The 20,709-nt window shown below is 37.5% G+C and overlaps 1 protein-coding gene across 2 annotated transcripts in view; it reads left to right on the top strand.

Moving 5' to 3' along the window:
• LOC140506077 (aldehyde oxidase-like) overlaps nt 1-20,709 on the top strand; it is a 104,617-nt gene that overhangs the window by 19,093 nt on the left and 64,815 nt on the right. For both annotated transcript variants that reach the window (XM_072612839.1, XM_072612838.1), the window contains exons 6-13: nt 4,539-4,600; nt 7,726-7,815; nt 9,961-10,041; nt 10,660-10,804; nt 11,006-11,098; nt 14,812-14,963; nt 15,144-15,237; nt 19,747-19,856. In XM_072612839.1, coding sequence (XP_072468940.1) covers nt 4,539-4,600; nt 7,726-7,815; nt 9,961-10,041; nt 10,660-10,804; nt 11,006-11,098; nt 14,812-14,963; nt 15,144-15,237; nt 19,747-19,856 — 827 coding nt within the window. The remainder of the gene's footprint in view (nt 1-4,538; nt 4,601-7,725; nt 7,816-9,960; nt 10,042-10,659; nt 10,805-11,005; nt 11,099-14,811; nt 14,964-15,143; nt 15,238-19,746; nt 19,857-20,709) is intronic.

Raw genomic sequence — 20,709 nt, 5'->3', positions numbered from 1 at the left:
GGTTCTGTTTGTTGCACTCTGAATCAGTTCTTAAAAGTTTTTTTTTTTTACTTCATCATTTCCTATAGCCCAATAGTATTCTATATGGATATAGGTATATATGTGTGTATATACCATAACTTATTCAATCATTCTCTAACTTATGGGAGTATTCTCAGATTCCCATACTTTGCTATCCCTAAGAAAGTGATAAATATTTTTGTACATTTTAAGGATACATTTGCTTAGGACTAATCCCTCACTTAACCTACCCTCTCTATAATTCCTTCTTCTCCATTCTTCACTTTCTTTCCTATTTCCCTTTGGAGTAAATATACTTTTTGCATTCAACCATGTGTGTATCTTCTTTTGATCAGCTCAGATGAGAGGTAAGGTTCAAGTGTTAGCACCCCCCTTGTTTGTAGGATGTCTAATTATGTATCCTGATTTTGTGATATCATATCCCTTAATCTTCTCTTCTCTTCCCTTTTTATTTTTCTTTTTAAGATGAATACATAGCGGAACCATTCCCAGGCTTTCTTTTTAATTAAATAATGTCTATGGCTCCTAATGATGATAAGGTTCATAGAGTATCATAAAAGTAAGCAATTTATCCTTGCTAAATTAGAAGTCCTAGTAGCCTTTGGCAGTACATGGTTCATTTGTAGCATTTTCTGAAAGAGGATGGTGGAAGATCGTGAATTATATTGCTTCATAGAAACAGCAAGAAATAATAGAGAGTAGAAAAAGGGTATATCAAAAGCTTGATGAGCAATCTAATTAAGCTACATCATCCTAGAACAATGAAGGAAGGAATTGGAAGAACCATGGGTAGGCAGAAAGTGAAAAAAAGCTTTCATGATCTCCACATAAAACTCTTTCCTCCACCAATGACGATGGAACCACCAAGGTTAGATGCTAGCATCCTAGTTCCCAATGTGCTCAGGAGAAAGTGAAAATGGCTCCAGAAATAACAAAGATGGGAAGAACAAGTAGACTAGACTAGCTGTACCCAGAAAAGAAGATCCATCTTGAAAATTATGCAATTTTGAGGACACCGAGGAATTGGTGCTAAAAAATATAAAGAAGAGGAGATGACTCCAAATGACTGTGAGGGAAAAAAAAAACACAGACAGTTACTATATTAAATAAAAGACTGAGGAAATATCAGTACTGAACCATATGTCTAATTTCTCATAAGTAAAGAAAAATCTTGAAAATGATCTATCCATGTATTGGTGGATGTACGAAAAGGAAAGAGAGGTTTTCATAAATGATATTCTGTATCTGACCGCACAACAACTTTATAGTCACAGAAATAATTGAAAGGTAAAAAAGTGAGATTGTAATATCCCACTGTCTTTTTTTGTTGTTGACTATTAAAAGTCATTTGATTCTGTAGAGCAAAATAGCACCTTAAAAGCTTTACTCCAATAATGTGCCTCCAATGCATATGAAAGATCATATGAGTCCTTGAAAAATACAGCAGAGGTAACATACTTAACATAAAATTCTATTAGGGAGATCTCTGCTCACAGAAGGCATATGCCACTGTCATGGAATTATGCAAAATCCAAATGGAAGAGTAATTCCTTATAGATGATGATGTCCTTCAGATTATCCCATTAATGTATGGAATTGTACAGATTGCATCAAGTCCAGAGACACTGTAGTGTCTCCTAGAATAAATTCTCAATAACAAAAACAAAAACAAGAATGTCATTTGTCCAGACTATGATGTGTATTTAGATGGATAGCACATAAAGCTGGTCCTTCAGTACAAAAATCTTGGAAAGATACTCTAGATTAGGGATTTTTAAGCTTTTTTGTAACCTTTAGACCCCTTTGTCAGTTTACCAAAGTCTACAGACCTCTTCTCAAAAGAATATCTTTCCATAAAATCAATAAAATATATAGGATAGTAAAGGAAAGAAATTATGTTGAAATGCAATTATCAAAATATTTTAAAAAATGAATCCATACACTTCAGATTAAGAATCTGCTCTCTAGATGGACAATGAATAGACCTGGAATGAACAGGAAAGAGCTGATTTGCATTCAAGAAGTTGTGCAGTGTTTTTAATAACCCCAAACTTTTCTCTGAAACAAAGATCCATCCTTTTTAACTTCAATATTCTTCTAGTTGTACCATGGGACTCAAAATAATGGAATACCATGATCAGAGTGCATTGGGGTGATATGGTAGATCTAGATCATCTGAAGTATATTCCCATCAAAAACTGCACACTGAAAGCATCATAAAAGAGACATCAGGAGATGTATGATTGACAATCATAGGTTATTTAGCCTAAAACTTAGTAGCTAAGAGAAATGTCTGTGGTAGATAGAGATTAAGTGACTTGTTCAGGGTCACTGAACTAGCCAGCACCAGAGGCCAGATGAAAACCCAAGTCTTCAAGACTTCAAGCCCAGTACTCTGTCTTTAATACCACTCTAGGTATAGGAGATGACTGGAGGAAATGTAAAGAAGTGGGAGATAGAATGGAGTTTTGAGAACTGTTAGTGGTCCAGTTTGGCTAAAACAATTAGTGAATGAAAGGTAATAATATTAAGGAAAGCTCAAAAAGTAAACTGGAGAAAGATTTTGAAGGGCCTTAAATTCATTTACCGAATTTATTGCTGTTGACTTGCCCATGATTTCCACTGGTACCCATGTAGTGGCACGGAATCTAAAGCAGAGATTCTTAATCTAGGGTCTGTGAACTTGTTATTAAAATATTTTGATGACACTTATTTAATAACTGGATTTTAATATAATTCATTTCCTTTATAGACACATGTGTTTTATGCATTTAAAAATATTTGGAGAAGGGGTCCATTGGCTTCACCAAACAGCCAAAGGGGCCTATGACACAAAAAAGATTAAGCTTGCATGTTGAGAAGACTCCCCCAGAAAACTGGATGAACCTTTCCATAGAGGATTTATGGAAGGACATGTAGAGGTCAAGAAAGTATGGCTAGATTTTGATCTGCCTCATTAGAAAGAGTATTCATATCCACGAGACTGAAAATCCAGTGATATTTGCATCTAGAGCTGTATAAAGGACTTAATCCCTACTAAGTCACAGGGCATATGGAAGAAAATGAGCAAGAAAGTGAAGGACCTTAAGTCTATGTCACATGAGAGGATCAGTCAAAGGGATATTTTTCTTGGAGAAGACTGAAGGGGAGACAGGGTCATTGTCTTCAAATACTTGAAGGGTGGTCGAATACAAGAGGGAAGGGAATTTTCTGTCTGGTGCCAAAGATTCAGCTGAATATTGCAAAGAGGCAAATTAAGATTGAATGTTGGAAAAGACTTCCAACAACAAGAACTGGCAAATGGGTGACACAGCAAGTCGAAAACTGGGCTTGGAGTCAGGGAGACCAAAGTTCAAGTTTGGGCTTAGATGTTTGCTAGTTGGGCAAGCCACTTAACCTCTGTTGGCCTCAGTTTCCTCATCTATAAAATGGGGATCTTAATAGCACTTACCTCCCAGGATTATTCTGAGGATCAAATGACATAATAATGGTAGAGTGTTTGGCACAGTACCTGGTACATAGTAAGCACCATATACATGCTAGCTATAGAAATGTTAGCTATTAAAGTGGAATGGGCTGCCTCAGGAAGTAGTAGATGACCCCTTATTGAAGGTCTTAAGACAGAGAATGGATAACCACTTGTCAAGAATGTGACAGGGATTCTTTGGGAGTACGAGTTGGATCAGATGGTTGCTGAAGTCACTTCCAAATCTGAAATTCTGTAAGTCTGTGATCCAAGTCAATTTATGACTGGAAAAGGAGGGCAGTTAGTCATGTACTGAGAGAAGTGATATCTATCAAATGTTAAAGATTTGTAGGCAGGCCTCTGGTATGTTGGGCATATCCTGTGTATGAAGATTTATTGAAAGGCTTGGACAAGAATCTTACAAAACTAGGGGCCATAGATGGATTACTTGGCTCAACCACTTCCTGTGTGACTCAGGGCAAGCCATTTAGTGGCTCCATTTTTTTCCTCTGTAAAAAAGAAGAAGTTGGACTAAGCCAAGGGTGGGAACCTGTAGGCTTAAGGCCACATGTAGCCTTCTAGGTCCTTGGGTGAGGCCTTTTTGACTAAGTCCAAGTTTGGATTCAGTCAAAGGGCTGCACTTGAGGACCTAGAGGGCCACATATGACCTTGAGGTGACAGATTCCCCACCCCTGGACTAGACCCTGAACTCCCCACCAGCTGTAAAACTATAATCCTTTGATTGTCTGATTGTGACTTGCACTAGTGAAGAAAAAATCCACATGGAGAAGGTCGTAGATCCATTGTTATTAGAGAACAACATATTGGAGCTGTTAGAATACGTGTCCTTCGTTTTTCCTCTTCCAGTATTCTCCATGAGGCATTCCAGATACCTGACAGAGAGGAGAGAGCTTGGCCCAAAGTTTTCATCAGTGCCCTGATTTAGATGTGCACACTTACCATTGTAGCTAAAAACTAGGCAATACATGGGAAGACTGAAACTCAGGTTCATGTGCACGGTTAACACTGGTGTATTGTTTTCCTCATGCAGGTAACTTGTGCCGTTGCACTGGATACCGGCCCATAGTAGATGCTTGCAAGACTTTCTGTAAAGTAAGAAGGAAGAAACATCATTTTGTTTAATTTTCCCCAGTGAATTAAAATGCAAGAGTCAGGGTAGAGATGGCAGGGAGAAGGATTTGGAGATATGGTTAAATCTGTTATTATTGCATAATAATAACAGATCCGTTATTATTATCCAGGGGAACACTAGAGACCTACCTGTATTGTTGTGGCTAAGTCACAAGCTCTCTGAGCCTTAATTATCTTATGTATAAAATTGGGATAATTATATTTGCACTGTCCACCTCACAAATGGAGGGTGTGAAAGTCACATTACATATGTATGCATGTATATGTTTATTAATTTGTGAAACTTAAAGTGCTATGGCAATATAAGTTGTTAAAATTATCATCATTATTATTTTGATATTATTGCTATAACCGACTTTAGTGGAAGTATTTAATGCTATTGATATGGCCACAGCATTATTTTTATCTCCTTGCCTAGCTCCCCTATTTTGATTCAAAGCTCTTGTACAGGAATGTTTTATCAGTCAGTCAACAAGTAACTATTACATGCCCACAATGTGTCCAAAACTAGGGAGACAAATAACAAAGGAGCTTACATTCTACTGTTTATCTTTTCCCCCCAAGGATATCTCCATTCCAGGCACTCAGGTTCAAAACCTCTGAGCCATTCTCAACCCCTCCCTTTCCTCCGTACCCAAACAGTTTCTCATCAGATGCCAAATCTGGTCTTTCCATCTTAACATCTCTTGTTCTTTCCCCATCTTTCCACTCTCAAGACCACCAGCTATGCTTTCATCCTCCCTTGCTTGAACTATTGCAGCAGTCTTCTGATAGTTCTATGTTCTCAAGTCTTTCCAATCCAACCTCTGAACTGCTGCCAAATTGATATTCCTAAAGTACAGGTCTAGAAGTGTCCTGGAACCAGTTTGTATTGGCCCAAGAAGGCATGACTTAAGTTTTCAATGTGAGCATTTTGCACCTCAGAAGTCAGGAAATGGTTTATTGCTTTGTTGATTCGTTATACTTAAGAAAATGAAGAGGAAAATGTTAAGAATGCAGATTAAACTTAAAAGAATGCTGCGTAGGCATTTCTCCTCCCAGAGAGCTGGTTCTTAAATATTCACCAGCTCACCAGTGTACAAGTCTGATCTTGTCACACTTCTGCTCCATAAATCCCAATGGCTTCCTGTTTGGGTTTTTTTTATCTAATGCAATCTTCCCTGTTTCACATTTAAAACCTTTTATAACCTGCTTCCAACCTACCTGTCTGACTTTATACATTACTACTCCTCACATACTCTACAGTTTAGTCAAACTTCCTCTCTTTCCTATTTTCATTCCTATATACAAGCTATCTACTTTTAATACACTCCCTGTTTAACCTCCACATCATATAGTTCCTTGTTTCCTTCAATTTCAGTTTACCTGCCACCTTCTACATGAAGCCTTTCCTCATTTCCCTCTCCGATTCCCTGTCCCCATTACCTTTTATTAACTTTATGTATTTTTAATTAATTGATTAATTAATTTTTAGTTTTCAACGTTCACCTTCTATAGGATTCAACATTCACTTCCGTAGGATTTTGAGTTCTAATTTTTCTTTCCATCCCTTTCCTTTCCCCTCCCTAAGGTGGTGTACAGTCTCCTATAGGCTGTACATATACATTCAACTTTATGTAATTTTATACTCATAAATTCTTATAAGTATTGCATATATTTTGCATGCACTTATTTATTTACATGTTGTTCGTTCTTCTCCCCTATTGCCCATGCTCCTTCAAAATGGCTCTTTCAAATCTCAAGACAGTGTCAGTTCTTTGATGTCAAGGATGGTTTCATTTTTAAAATTCGTACCACATATACCTATCATGGTGCCTTGTCTCATAGTAGGGTACTTAATAAATGTTTGTTAATTGACTACTTGGGGGATACGATAACTTCACATATTTTTAAGTACAAGATTTATACTAAAAAAGATTCACAGTCCTTGAAAGGAGTGGGATAAGGAACTTACAACTAGGGGAATCAGGAAAGGTTTCTTTAAGCAAGCGACTTTTGAGCCAAACCTTTTCAGGTGACTAGTGATTACAAGAAGAGAAAATGAGGAAGAAGATAGCCTATGTAAAGAGGAGAGATTGAATGGCAATGTAAGATAGGGTAAACATGTAAGAAAGGCTGGATTTGCAGCAGGTGGTTGGCAAAGGTTGAGAGAAATCTTTTCCAAATCCAGGTCAGAGACTATTGGTTTAGAACAAGAAATGAACTGTGCTCCTTGAGGACTTTAATCTTATTTCAAAATATTCCATTTAATATATAACATTTCACATACTTCCTTCATCCTGCAAGTGTAACCACTGGTAATTTTAAAACTAAGGACTTTGCTACTTTTATATAACACCTATGTTGGGAGCTAACTATGTATTGAATGGCAAAACAAAAACAAAAAAACCCAAACAGTACTTTGGCCCCAATAGAAAAACCACATGTGCAATTAACTTCTAAATATTTATCTTTCTGAGAACAGGATCAATAATAGACCTGGCAGAGAGCTCCTGTTGAGGAACTTTCACTATAGAGAGAACACTAAAAAGTTATGGTTCATACACAGAGTATTTGTCAGAGACGGAATTTGAACCCAGGCCTTGGTGATTTCTAGTCCAGTTCTCTATCCATCAGATCTTTTCACTAATATTAAGTGATTATTTCAATTCTGAATAATTAAAAACCTAGCATTTGAATGTCAAGCGGTATGCATAGTCTTTAGGCTTAATACAGCTGAAACAAATAGGGAATAAGATATAGCTCTCTCTTCCTCAATAAGAATCAGAAACTCTGGTATTTGGGGAGGGACGTTGGGGTGAAAAGGTTGGTCTGGGCATGTGCTCTAGAATTCCTATCACGGGTTCAACAGCTAAGTCTTGACCAGTCAACCTGGAGCACAGAAAAGTTAAATGGCTCACCCATGATCAAAGAGCTCATCTGTGTCAGAAGCAGGGCCACCATCCTCTACACTGTATAGTCTGCCACTCTTATGCACTACACTTTTTAAATATGATAGGGAAGCCTCTAATTATTAATTGCTACCATAATTCTTTTCCTTTAAGGCTTCTAGCAATTAGCAGTAAATCTATTCTTGTTTTCTCTAGGCTACTAATTGTTGTCAGAGTAAGGAAAATGGCATCTGCTGCTTGGATCGAGAAGAAAGTGAATTGCTAGATTCTGAACAAGGAAACAGGGTGAGTTAAGTAAAAGTTTGTTTTGAAGGTCCTCCTAGGACTGCAGCTGGTTTGTCTTACCTCTAGGCAGAAGGGATGGTTTTTTATATGATGCAATTTGAGGGACCCAGGAAGGTTCTCTAACTCAATGCTATCTTTCCCTCTGTCTTAGAGGAGCATTGCTTTTGGCTGAAGGACTGTCTCTTGTTGAAATACAAATCCACCTGGTCAGGGAAATGTGATGTCTGTATTGACTGTTGCTGTCTCACATTCTTTCTTCCTCCTTCCTATGAAAACTATTAGCCCTTATTTAGAAGAGATCTGATAGTTTTGATAAGAAGGAAGAGGACAGATTGTGAAGCCTGGTGTGGTGCCTGGCCAGTAGTACCTCATTTGAAGCAAGGTCACTGAACAGAAGACAGTAAGTGAAGACTACCATTGCCTCTTCCATAGTTTGCCATAGGATCAAAGTTCCATAAAAGTATCCCTTTGATGCTGTATTTAATTGTTTGTTTCAAGGCATTATGCTAGCCATCAAGTTCATTTTATGGCATTATCTGCAAACTGCTTCATGAATAAAAGGGTGGGAGATTTTTCTTTTCTGCTTCGCTTCCTAACCTCTTTCAGTGGAAAAAGGGGGTCAAATCAATTTATTAACTTTCTTTCAAGAACCATAATCACTTCCTTTATTTTATACAGGCTTCTTTCAAGTACCCCATGACTGCTATAATTAAAAGGGAAAGTTGATTTAAAAGGAAAGATCTTTTTGATGTCACTGTTGGCTAATGATCCTTTAAAAGGATGTCCAAAAAAAGACATTTTTACTCCTCTAGGTTTCTCAACTTTGGAAGGAGTAAGCCCAGGACTTCTGGCTCAACCCTGGACATCAATTTCACCCAAGAAACCAAATGACGAATCTTGCTATTAACATTCATTATAATTCTTTGAAGCATATTACATAAACTCAGCATCATGTTTAGTACAAAGAAGCCATACTTTTGCCCTCAGAGTTTGTATAAAAAGGAGACAGGAGAGTGAAGTGACTCTTACAAGGTTCCATAACTAGCTTTTCTTTTTCCTATTTAGCTTTCCATTTTCTTTTTACAGTTGTTATCATTTCATTCCCCATGCAGAAGAGATGGAATGGGGAAGAGGATAGTAGACAGGTGGCTAGAAAAGTGAAAATAAAAAGAGAGAAGAGGACCTGGAAGTAATTTAATTCAATCCAGCAAATATTTGTGCAAATTACTATGTGCAAATTACTATATAGCAAAGCAAAATTAGGAAGATTAAGGGAGAAGTTGTTGTTGTGTTCATCCTTCATTTTTGAAGAAGACCATGACATCAGAGAAATGGTGACATGACTTGCACTTGACTTTGTTCTGAGTGAGGGAGGGTTGTGCAAAGTCACCAGCCTCACTTTCTCCTCCTGAGCCATCTGGATCCAGTGCCCAGATATTCATCAGGATGACTAGAGACAGCCCAGGATGGAATGGGAGACCTTGGCCTTTTGTGACTAAGACCTATTCAGGGAGTCACTTAGAGTGAAGTAATGTCCATGCATTGAATTGGCCTCTTTAAGGAATCAGGAATGGCCCCTTTAATGAGCAAAAGAAAAAAAATATAAGTAAATCAAGCTGGGAAGGAAAGAGGGACAGTTACTATTGATAATCACTCTGAAGCCAGGAGCATCCAGAAAACAGCCATTAAGTGGAGTTAGGGCAATAATTGTCTAATCTATGGACTTCAGAGTGTACTGGGTTTAAGGTTTTGGAAAAGACAGCAAAGAAAGAGGGAAAGAAAGAAATAAAGAAGGGAGACAGGAAGAAACAAGGAAAGAAAGGAAGGAAGAAAAAAAGGAGGAAGGAAGGAAGGAAAGGAAAGAAAGAACAAAAGAAAGAAAGAAAGGGGAAAAATATACAAAGTAAAAAGGGAGAAAAAAGGTTACAAAATGCGGAATAATTTTTCATCAGTTGGCCCTTGCTATTTGTTTTGTCACTGGTGCTTCTAGCTATCCCTAGACACTCGCATCTAGAGATGAAGAAAAGGTAGCCCAGAAGGAGAAGAGCCTTGGCATCAGTTCTGAGTTCTGGGGTCTATTTTATAACTCTTTATTCACAGCCAACTAGAGTACTAAAAGTAACCACTGGGATTTTCTCTTTCAAGACATGTGAAAAACTCTTTCAAGAAGAGGAGTTTTTGCCATTGGATCCAACCCAAGAATTTATATTCCCCCCTGAACTAATGGTAAGCCAAGTACAATTGTACCCATGCTGTAAGAATTCATGATAAAGTATCAAGGTGTTGAAGCAATGGGTAATTTTCCAGGTTCCTTCTTGGAGGTGAATAATATCTAGTCAACACTTTGCTTCAGTGTGCAATGGGAAGAAAGGAGAGTAGGGGGAAAGATTAGACAATTCATGGACCAATGTCACTGGAAAATGTCATGAGATTATGTCACCTAATGTAGCAACCACAATTCTAATGTATCCATGTATCCACCATTCTCACTTTTATCTCCTAAGTAGAATGATTTTTTAGAAATGATTAACATATATATATGTATATACATATATATACATGTGTCATAATATGGGAAACTTTTTATTTTTCAAGAAGTATATTGAAAATTCTGCTATTAGGCAGAGAATACTCCCTTGAGACAGAACAAAATATTGCTTTGCTTTTGATCAATACTTTTTGTTAAAATTTTATTTTCATATTCCTGAGTCAGACTGTTGCAATGATTGCAAGTCATTTTCATTATTCCTTCAAAGGTGGTAAACAATTCAAGAATAGAGCAAAAATGTAGGCAAGACATGTCAATCACAAGATAATCTTAAAGTTTTGTTGTTTTTCTACCAGATCATGGCTGAGAAACAGCCTAAAAGAACAAGGGTTTTCTATGGGGAACGAATAACCTGGATTTCTCCTGTAACACTAAGAGAACTTCTGGAAGTGAAAGCCAAGTACCCAGATGCACCGATTGTCATGGGAAACACCACTGTGGGTATGTAGAAATCAGGGAGCTTGTTGCATGTGAACATGATCAAAAGGATTTGAACAACCCTTCACACATTGAATGCTTTCAAAGGAAGCAATGAAACTCCTGATGTTTTGGTCATTCATCAGTTTTTATCATGATTTCAAGATTAAAAGGGCAACTATTTTGGTTCCTTAAAGTCTTTTTCTCATTTTTTGATGCCTTTAGGACCTGATATGAAGTTCAAAGGGATTCTTCATCCAGTTATCATCTCTCCTGATAGAATTGCAGAACTAAATGCTGTAAATTATTTAGACAATGGTGAGTTCTTAGATTTTCTGCTTATTGGCTGCTTTGACCACATGATTTACTCTGCCTAATGGGGAAGTAAAAGTAACAACTCTTCCCAGTTATTATTATGCACAAAGAGAAAATTTTGTATTGGAGTATTGCCTCTTCTTAAAAAAACAACAACCCAACTATATTTCTTTTTTATTATTTATATGTCATTTCTCAATATATCAATATACCCCCATCAAAACAACCTTTGTTTTTTAAAATTTATTTTCAGTTTTCAACATTTAGTTCCACAAAGTTTTAAATTTCAAAATTTCTCCCCATCTTCCCCCTACCCTTACCCCAGGACAGCATGTATTTTGATTACCCTTCCCTCTAATCTTCCCTCCCTTCTATCACCCCTTCCCCCTCTCTATCCCTTTCCCTTCTATTTTCCTGTAGGGCAAGATAGATTTCTCTACCCCATTGTCCATATATCTTATTTCCTAGTTGTTTGTAAAAACATTTTAAACATTCATTTTTAAAACTTTGAGTTCCACATTGTCTCCCTTCCCCCCTCCCCACCAAGCCTTATTGAGAAGGCAAGCAGTTTTGATATAGGTTATACATGTATAGCCATGCAAAACACTTGCATAACAGTCATATTATAAAAGACTAATTATATTTCCCTCTATCCTGTATTGTCCTCCATTTATTCTAATCTCTCCTTTGACCTGTCCCTCTACCAAAGTATTTGCTTCTGATTACCCCTTTCCCCAATCTGCCATCCCTTCTATTATCCCCCCTCTCTTATCCCTTTCCCTCCTGCTTTCCTGTAGGGTAAGAAGAACTTCCGTACTCAATTGATTATGTTATTCTCTCCTGAAGCCAAATCCAATGAAAGGATTTATTTTATTCCTTTTCCTCTCACCTTCCCTCTCACTTATTCCTTCTCACCTTCCCCCTCTTCCCCTCCATTGTAAAAGCTCTTTCTTGCCTCTTTTGTGTGAGATGATTTACTACATTCTATCTCTCCCTTTCTCTTTCTCTTAGTACATTCCTCTCAACATTTAATTTTCTTTTTTAGATATCATCCCTTCATATTCAGCTCACCCTGTGCCCCCTGTATACATACAATATACATAAACACATATGTGTGTGTATGTATGTATGTATATATGTTCTCTCCAGCTATCCTAATACTGAGAAAGGTCTCAGGAGTTACAAATATTGTTTTTCCAAGTAGGAATGTAAGCAGTTCAACTTTAATAAATCCCTTATGGTTTTTCTTTCCTGTTTACTTTTTCATGCTTCTCTTGATTCTTGTGTTTGAAAGTCAAATTTTCTATTCAGCTCTGGTCTTTTCAACAAGAATGCTTGGAAGCCCTCTATTTCATTGAAGTTCTGTTTGTTTTCCCCTGAAGGATTTTACTCAGTTTTGCTGGGTAGGTGATTCTTAGTGTTAATCCTATCTCCTTTGACCTCTGGAATATCATATTCCAAACCCTCAGGTCCCTTAGTGTAGAAGCTGCTAGATCTTGTGTTATCCTGATTGTGTTTACACAATAATTGAACTGTTTCTTTCTGGCTGCTTATAATATATTCTCCTTGACCTGGGAACTCTGGAATTTGGCTACAACATTCTTAGGAGTTTTCTTTTTGTGATCTCTTTCAGAATCTCCTTTCCATTTCTATTTTACCCTCTGGTTCTGTAATTCAGGGCAGTTTTCCTTGATAATTTCTTGACAGGTGATGTCTAGGCTCTTTTTTGATCATGGCTTTTCAGTAGTCCAATAATTTAAATTAATTAAATGATCATTTCTGGATCCATTTCCCAGGTCAGTTACTGTTCCAATGAGATAATTCATATTGTCTTCTGTTTTTTCTCATTCTTTTGGTTTTGTTTTATAATTTCTTGATTTCTCATACAGTCATTAGCTTCCATTTGCTCCATTCTAATTTTTATTGAATTATTTTCTTCAGTGAGCTTTTTGACCTCTTTCCATTTGGCCCATTGTGCTTTTTAAGACCTTCTTCTCCTCATTGACTTTTTGGACCTCTTTTGTCATTTGGGTTAGTCTAATTTTAAAGGTGTTATTTTCTTCAGCATTTTTTGGAGTTTCCTTTAGCAAGCTGTTGACTCGTTTTTCATGATTTCCTTGCATCACTCTCATTTCTCTTCCAAATTTTTCCTCTACTTCTCTTACTTGATTTTCAAAATCCTTTTTGGCACTGTTCCATGGCCTGAGACCAATTCCTATTAGAGGCTTTGGATGCAGGAGCTTTGGCTTTGTTGTCTTCTTCTGGTTGTATGTTTTGATCTTCCCCATCATCAATGGTATAAGAAAATAAGTCTTCACCAGGAAAGTAAGAATCTATAGTCTGTTTGTTTTTCCCCATTTGCTCATTTTCCCAACCAGTTATTTGAGTTTTGAGCTCTTTGCTAAATGGAGGGCACTCCTCTGCAGAGTGACCTCTGCTTTAGCAATGGCTTCAGTTGCCCTGGGGCTGGGGCTGGGGACAGACCATGTTTTTCTCTCAGCCAGGTGAAAGATCCTTCCCACTGACCTTCAAAGATGTCTTTTGCATTGGTGGGTTGAGAAGTTTGGAAACTGAAGCAGCCCTAGTGATTCAATCCCCTGAGGCCTGCTCCAGATCTGTCCATGGTCCATGCTGAATTCCTCTCTGCTCCCAGTCTGGTGGGACAGGCCCTTCTTGTCAACCTTTCAGATAGTCTTAGGCTGGAAATTTGCTTCTGTCTGTCATTTTGTGGCTTCTGCTGCTCTAGAATTTGTTTAGAGTCATTTTCTACATGTTTTTGAGGGATTTTGAGGGAGAGCTATAGCAGATCTCTGCTTCTACTCCGCCATCTTGGCTCTGCCCCTCCATCACCCTTTGTAACAAAGAAAAGCAGTTAATCCAAATAGTTTGATGCAAACACCATCTTTGAGAGTATTTACCACCTACTGTACTAATAACCCCTACATCTTTACCATCATGAGGGAAGAGTGTCTCATCAACTCTTTTCTAAAACCAATATTGGTCATTACAGGTAATTGGAGTTTGGCTGCCTTTTAGTGGTGTTTTCATTTTACATTGTGCATATAGTTCTCCTGGTTGAGCTTATTTTACTGTGCATCAGTTCATGCTAGTTTTCCCATGGTTCTCTGAATTTCACGTATTTATTATTTTCTTTAGAGCAACATATTTCACTTGCCTTCATATAACATATTTTTTGAAACTCTACTCCAATCACTGGATACTCATTTTATGTCCAGTTTTGTTTTATTTATTTTTTTTTGCTATAACAAAAAAGTGCTTCTAACTGTTGGAAGCATTCTTTCTGACTTCATTTTCCTTGGGGCACAGGCCCAGTAGTATAATTACTATATCAAAGGCTATGAACAATGTAGTCACTTTTCTCCTTGCTACCTTCTTCTCTTTAGCAAATGACAAATCTGAGACTAAGTTCTTCTTTATTATTGAATAATCAGTTTATGATTAAGGGAATCTCAACTATAGCTAAGCAATATCAACTAGATCAGTCATCTTATAGGTAGTGTTAGATAAGTTTGCCAGCCTACAAAGTGTTTATTCTTCCTTTTCATTTTCATTGAAATGCCTCATCTGTTGTATAACAATAAAGCACCATTATAATTTTTTCAGATCCAAAGCTTAAAACTGTAGTATGATTCTGTAACAAGGTTAGGTAATTAACATTGCTTATATCTTACTGATTTTAAATGATTTGGTTTCAGGGCTGACAATAGGTGCTGGTTGTAGCCTAGCCCAATTGAAAGATATCTTGACTGATGTGGTCTTGGAGCTTCCAGCAGAGAAGACTCAAACTTACCAGGCTCTCTTAAAGCATCTGAGGACTCTGGCAGGATCACAGATCAGGAATGTGGCAGTAGGTGTTTTTCCATGCTAAACCTCATAATATGATTGCTATTAGCACTATGTGACACATGTTCAATTTGATCAGAAGAGATATTATAGGTTCCCAAACCTTGATTAATTTTTTTGCACTTATGTTTTTAAGTGTGATAATAATGAAATTAAGATGCCAACTTTTGTCTTCTTTACAAAGTCTTTAGGAGGCAGCATCATCAGTAGACATTCAACATCAGATTTGAATCCCCTTCTGGCTGTGGGTAACTGTACCCTTAATCTGGCTTCAAAAGGTAAGTTATAAGAAAAGGCATAGAAAGTGTCAGAGAGGGAGCCATGATAAATCAAATGGATAGAATGGGAAAAGACTGGCCTGGTTTCATCTTCTGCTTTCAAGTAGGACTGTAGCTAAATCATCAGAAAAAAATAAACGTTTTTGTTTCAAGGACCACTTTAGCAGTCTGAAGAGGACTACTGATCCTTTTAATGTTTTAAATGCATAAAATAAAACATATAGGATTATGGAGAAAAGCACTTATATTGAAATACAGTTAAGAAACTATTTTATAAAACAAAAGAAAATCCATTCATGGACTCCAGATTAAGGACCTTTGATCAGAAATAATTGAAATGATCTCTGTCTCATAGCCCCTGGATGGGTGTGTCTGTATTTCAGTTCCTAAACTGGTCCAGCTTCTTTTTCCTTTTAGGTATAGTGAATAGAGAGTTGGCCTCAAAATTAGGCCTGTGATACACACTAACTGTATGACCAGGAACTGTTCTCAGAGCCAGGACTCTGACTCATACCGGTTATATGACAGTGAGAAATGCACTTTACTTTTCCATACTCTAGACAGAGAAGGTGCTGACCTGCTTTGGTAGAAAGTTTCTGCATTCAGGAATTTTCCTAAATGAGTGAAATCACTGATCAAGTCCCTATCTATCCTTATCTCTAGAGAGGGTTCAGGATCTTGGGCAGCCAATCATTAAATAAATACATATTTACTAAATGTTTACTATATGCCTGGCACTGTAGTAGATGCTGGGGAAGTAAGGATGCCCATTAATACAAACAGTGCCTTTTATAATTCACACGATTTTCCTTTCTCAGTGAACTCAAGCCTGTGACGAAAGCTGGTTGTTTTCCTGAATATTATTTCATCACTCTAATAGTGTTCCTTCAAGGGAGACTTGAAAAGCAGTCATGGTGCATTAGGAAGAATCTAGAAATGCAAAGTTCAGCTATATTAAGGCAATGAATATCAAGGAGCTAGGCATGGTTCAGTCAAGAAACCCTGATGGAGGCAAAAGACAAAGATCTAAACAGGGCAATAAACTGGTGTTATAGAAGCTGTTTCAGCAGTTGCCATACGTGATTTCAAATAGCTGCCATAGAACCTGTGCAAAGAACCATGTAGTACTTCAAATGGGCAGTTGTTCTAATAGGGGATCGCTGTGTTCTGAGATGTTTTAACCACCAATAATAGTATAGGAATATCTAGTTGTCTCCACCTGGTTGAATTTCCTGAGCCCATCATAATGAAAGTGGTTCCATTACAATGAGATAGGAAGAATTTGTTGACTCAAGAATTTTTACTGTCTCTATCTGAAAGTATGAAACTAACTTCTGATCAGAAGAGGAGATGCATTTCCTATAAGTCAAGGTAGGGTCTACAACTTGCAGAACTTCCAAATTCTTTGGCAAGAATTGCTACCTACTATTGCCTTCAAAGGGTCAAGAAATGAGACCACCTGGAAGAGTGGAGAGTGATGGATTTGGAGTGAAAGGACCTGGGTACAATTACTAGCTTTACTGTTTATTTCATCTGTGACCTTTAGCCATTTTACTTATCCTCAGTTATCTGAAAAATGAGGAAACTGAATTAGTTTATCTTGAAAGCGCTCTGAATCTATGATCCATGGCAAGTGGTTCTCTAACTTTTGCTTGAACATTACTATCAATGTGGAATTTACTCCCCCGCTTTACCAGACCATTTTTTTTAACATCTTGAAACAACTATTATTTGGGGAGCAGTTGTTAGGAAGTTCTTCCTTATACTGAGTCAGAATCTGCCTATGACTCATTCATTGGTTCTATTGCATCTCTCTGGATCTATATATAATAATTTGAATCTCTCTTCTACATGATTGTTGTTGAATCGTTTTTCAGTCACATCTATAACTCCATTTGGGGTTTTGTTGACAAAGATACTAAAGTGGTTTGCTTTTTCTTTATATAGCTTATTTACAGGTGAGGAAACTGAGGTAAACAGAGTTAAATGACTTGCCCAGGGTCACACAGTAAGAGTCTGAGTCTGGATTTGAACTTAGGAAAAGGAGTCTTCCTGACTTCAGGCCTGGCACTCTATCCACTTTACCACCTAGCTGCCCCTTCAGTATTTTCAGTTGGCTCTCATATCAATGGAGGAAAGCATGGCAAAGTTGATATAGAACCAACCAGATGACCTGAATTCAAATCTTACTCATGAAAAAACTAGTTTACCACCCTGGACAAAACACTTTATCTCTCAGTGCTCTAGGTAACTCTCTAAGACTAAATATTTCAGGAAAAAATGCCAACCTGCATCAAGTGGCAATCTCTTCAACAGGATTTAGTTGCATTAATGAAATCAAAGATTTAATACCTGTGATCTCAGCATAGACCAGTGGAAAGTGTCTGGAATACAGTAAATGTTTTTAGTATATATATCTTAGTTGATTTATTTATCGGTTGAAAGAGTGTTGGTTTGGAGTCAGATGACTTGGGTTCACATCCTGACTGGGGAACCCCTGCTCTTAAGGATCTAGATGGCCACATGTGGCCTGGAGGCAGCAGGTTCCCCACCCGTGGCTTAACTGCTCTTCATAAGATATGATTTTGAGTCTCTTCACCATCTTGGGTGCCCCTTTCTAATGTCCCTCTTGAAATGTGTGGTTCCCCTATCTGAATACAGAGATCTAAAGCAGTGATATCAACTTTGTATTGATTTTGAATACCACAAATTAACATTATCTATGTTGTATTGTACATTTATTTTAAACATTTCCTTGATACTTTTTAATCTGGTTCCAGAGCACCTGGAGTTTTTGAATTTGACATCTCTGCTCTAGAGCCAGTCTGACTAGAACAGGTAGAAGTAGGTCCTATCATCTTCCTTGCTCTGGATACTGTACTTTATTAAAGCAATCTGAGGTCACATTAACATTTTCTTAGCAACTATATCACACTGTGACTCAAGTTAAATCTCACATTAGATTTTGTGATATCTCACTAGACATCTCACTTTTTCTGCATTTGGTAGTATATTAAAAAAATTCCTTGTTACAGAAATCCCCAAAACCATTTTTTTGTTTTTGTTCAGTTGTATCTGACCCTTCATTTCCCCCATTTTCAGAAGGGGGGAGGTTCTTGGCAAAGATACTGGAGTGGTTTCCTATTTCCTTCTTTAGCTCATTTTACAGATGAGGAAACTGAGGCAGACAGGTTAAGTCATTTACCTAGGGTCACACAGCTAATAAATGTCTGAGGCTGGATTTGAGCTCTGGTCTTCCTAACTCCTTGACCAGTGTTCTATCCACTGTGCTGTCTAGCTGCCCAAAACCATTAGAAATTCTACTTGGCATACCCTAAGGCCATTATTCTACAACTGGAAATATAAACTAGCTCTCCTGTATATGCATAGGGTTTCTGCCACAAACTTTCTAATTGTTAAGTGTTCTTTCCTTATAACTCCTTATCCCCAGAATTTTCTAGGTGAAGGATAGAAATTTTTGGATCCAAGAATGTTCCATAAACTCCAAAGAGAGAATTTACAGAAATTAATATCATTAATGAGGGTTATAAAACATTAGCTTGGGGCAAGAGATGAAAGCATAAGCATTAACAGACTAGTAGACTTGCATATTGAAATGTTGGCAGTATGTTGGTTAATAAACTTCCAAGTGACTGAGAATGGAGGATGATGAAAACATTGTATTCTCAGGAGCAGAATTAGAAAATTTCTTAGCTGTTGGGCTCTCCTCTGAGTAGCCTCACTGCAACCCACCAGAAGGAATTCCATAATACATTTAGATAATGAACATATATATGTGTTTGTTTGGATATTAACAAGGAAGAGAAAAATCAAAAGAGGTTATTTAATTATTACTTATAGCTAGGAATCAAACTGACTTCCTCCAACCCAACTAATCTTTTCCTTTGAGGCAGTAAGATGACAATGTGCTAGACTTGGAATGAGAAAGACCTGAGTTCAAATGAGACCTCAGACTCTAACTGACTTTGTGATTCTGAGCAAGTCATTTAACCTCTGGCTACCTCATTTTTCCTTATCTGTAAAATGGAAATAATAATAGTAGTAACCTCCCAGGATTACTGTGAGGATAAAATGAGATAATATTTGTAAAATACCCTAAGCTTTGAGACCTTAACACTGTAACAATACTAAATATTATCAATATTCCTTCTGGTACATGGTTGTATGAGTTCCCTCATTTATCAGAATCTGATCACGTGAAGAATAGACGGAGAGGGTTAGACAGCCTGCCTCAGAGTCAGGAAGACCTGAGTGCAAGTCCTCCTCTGACATGTACTGCTAGTGTGACCTTGCACAAATTGCTTTACCTCTCAGTGTCCCCAGGCAACTCTCTAAGGTCCAGAGAAAGTGTCCATCTTCTTTGATAGAGGGGAATCCTCACCACAAGCTCCCTACCCCAAATAAAATCACAGGCTTGCTCCAGAAAAAAAATAGACGAGCGGAGGAAGGGACAGAATCTGTGGAAATTTCAATTTTTTTTTCCAACAGATGGAAAGCGACAAATTCCTTTAAATGACCAATTTCTTATGAAGGCACGAAGTTCAGATCTCAAACCAGAAGAAATCTTGATCTCAGTGAACATCCCCTATTCTAGGAAGGTAAGGAATTTCTTAGTTGTACCAAAGAGCCTAATACAAACGAATTAATTATCTATCAGACCTAATTTGGAGGGGAAAGATGCTGGCCTTCTGTATTCACAGTGAAAGGTTCAATTCCAGAAAATATTTTATTACAAGCAGCTCGGGCAAAGTTCAGGCATTTCAGTTACCTTATCTTCATGCTACATACTGAATATTACTTGTTACCATACTCCTCTTCCTTCTCTGTTTCTTTCTCTTTTTAAAATAGAAAGCTGTTTTTTTAACCTGAGACTTTCCTATACTTGGTTCTACCCCATGTTGCTTTTATTTCCTTTAAATAAGATTTGAAGAATATACCTTTCCCTGTTCTGGGGGTTAGAAGAAGGCATAGAAAATGTTTCTATTGAAAAGTAATGTATGTCTTAATAACGTAGGACTTCCATGACATTTCATTTCCCTACTGAGCATTTTCACTGGTTGCCCTCCAGGCTCAGAATTCCCTTCCATCTGCCTCTAAGCTTCCTTTAATTCTTAGCTGAGGTCCCACATTCTGCTTTTCCTAGTAGTCCTTTATATTAGGGATCTTTGGGATTAAATTGGATCTTTGGGATTAGGTCCAATTAGTCCTGTATATATCTCATCTGTACTCAGTTTGCAGGTTGTCTCCCCCTTTAGAAGATGAGCTTCTTGAGAGCAGAGACATTTTTTTTTTTTTTGCCTTTCTTTGTAGGTACACTGTTTAGTACCAGGCCTGGCACACAGTGGGTGCTTAGCAAATGCTTGCTGACTTGACTTGTCCATGGCAATAGTTTGCTCCATGATTTTCCCTCCCCATGGTAAAGAACCTAGAGAAGTTTTGTTCTAGGAATTC

This window comes from Notamacropus eugenii, chromosome 5 (genome assembly GCF_028372415.1).
Source record: "Notamacropus eugenii isolate mMacEug1 chromosome 5, mMacEug1.pri_v2, whole genome shotgun sequence".
Lineage (NCBI taxonomy): Eukaryota > Metazoa > Chordata > Mammalia > Diprotodontia > Macropodidae > Notamacropus > Notamacropus eugenii.
This window is presented reverse-complemented; position numbering and strand designations above follow the sequence as displayed.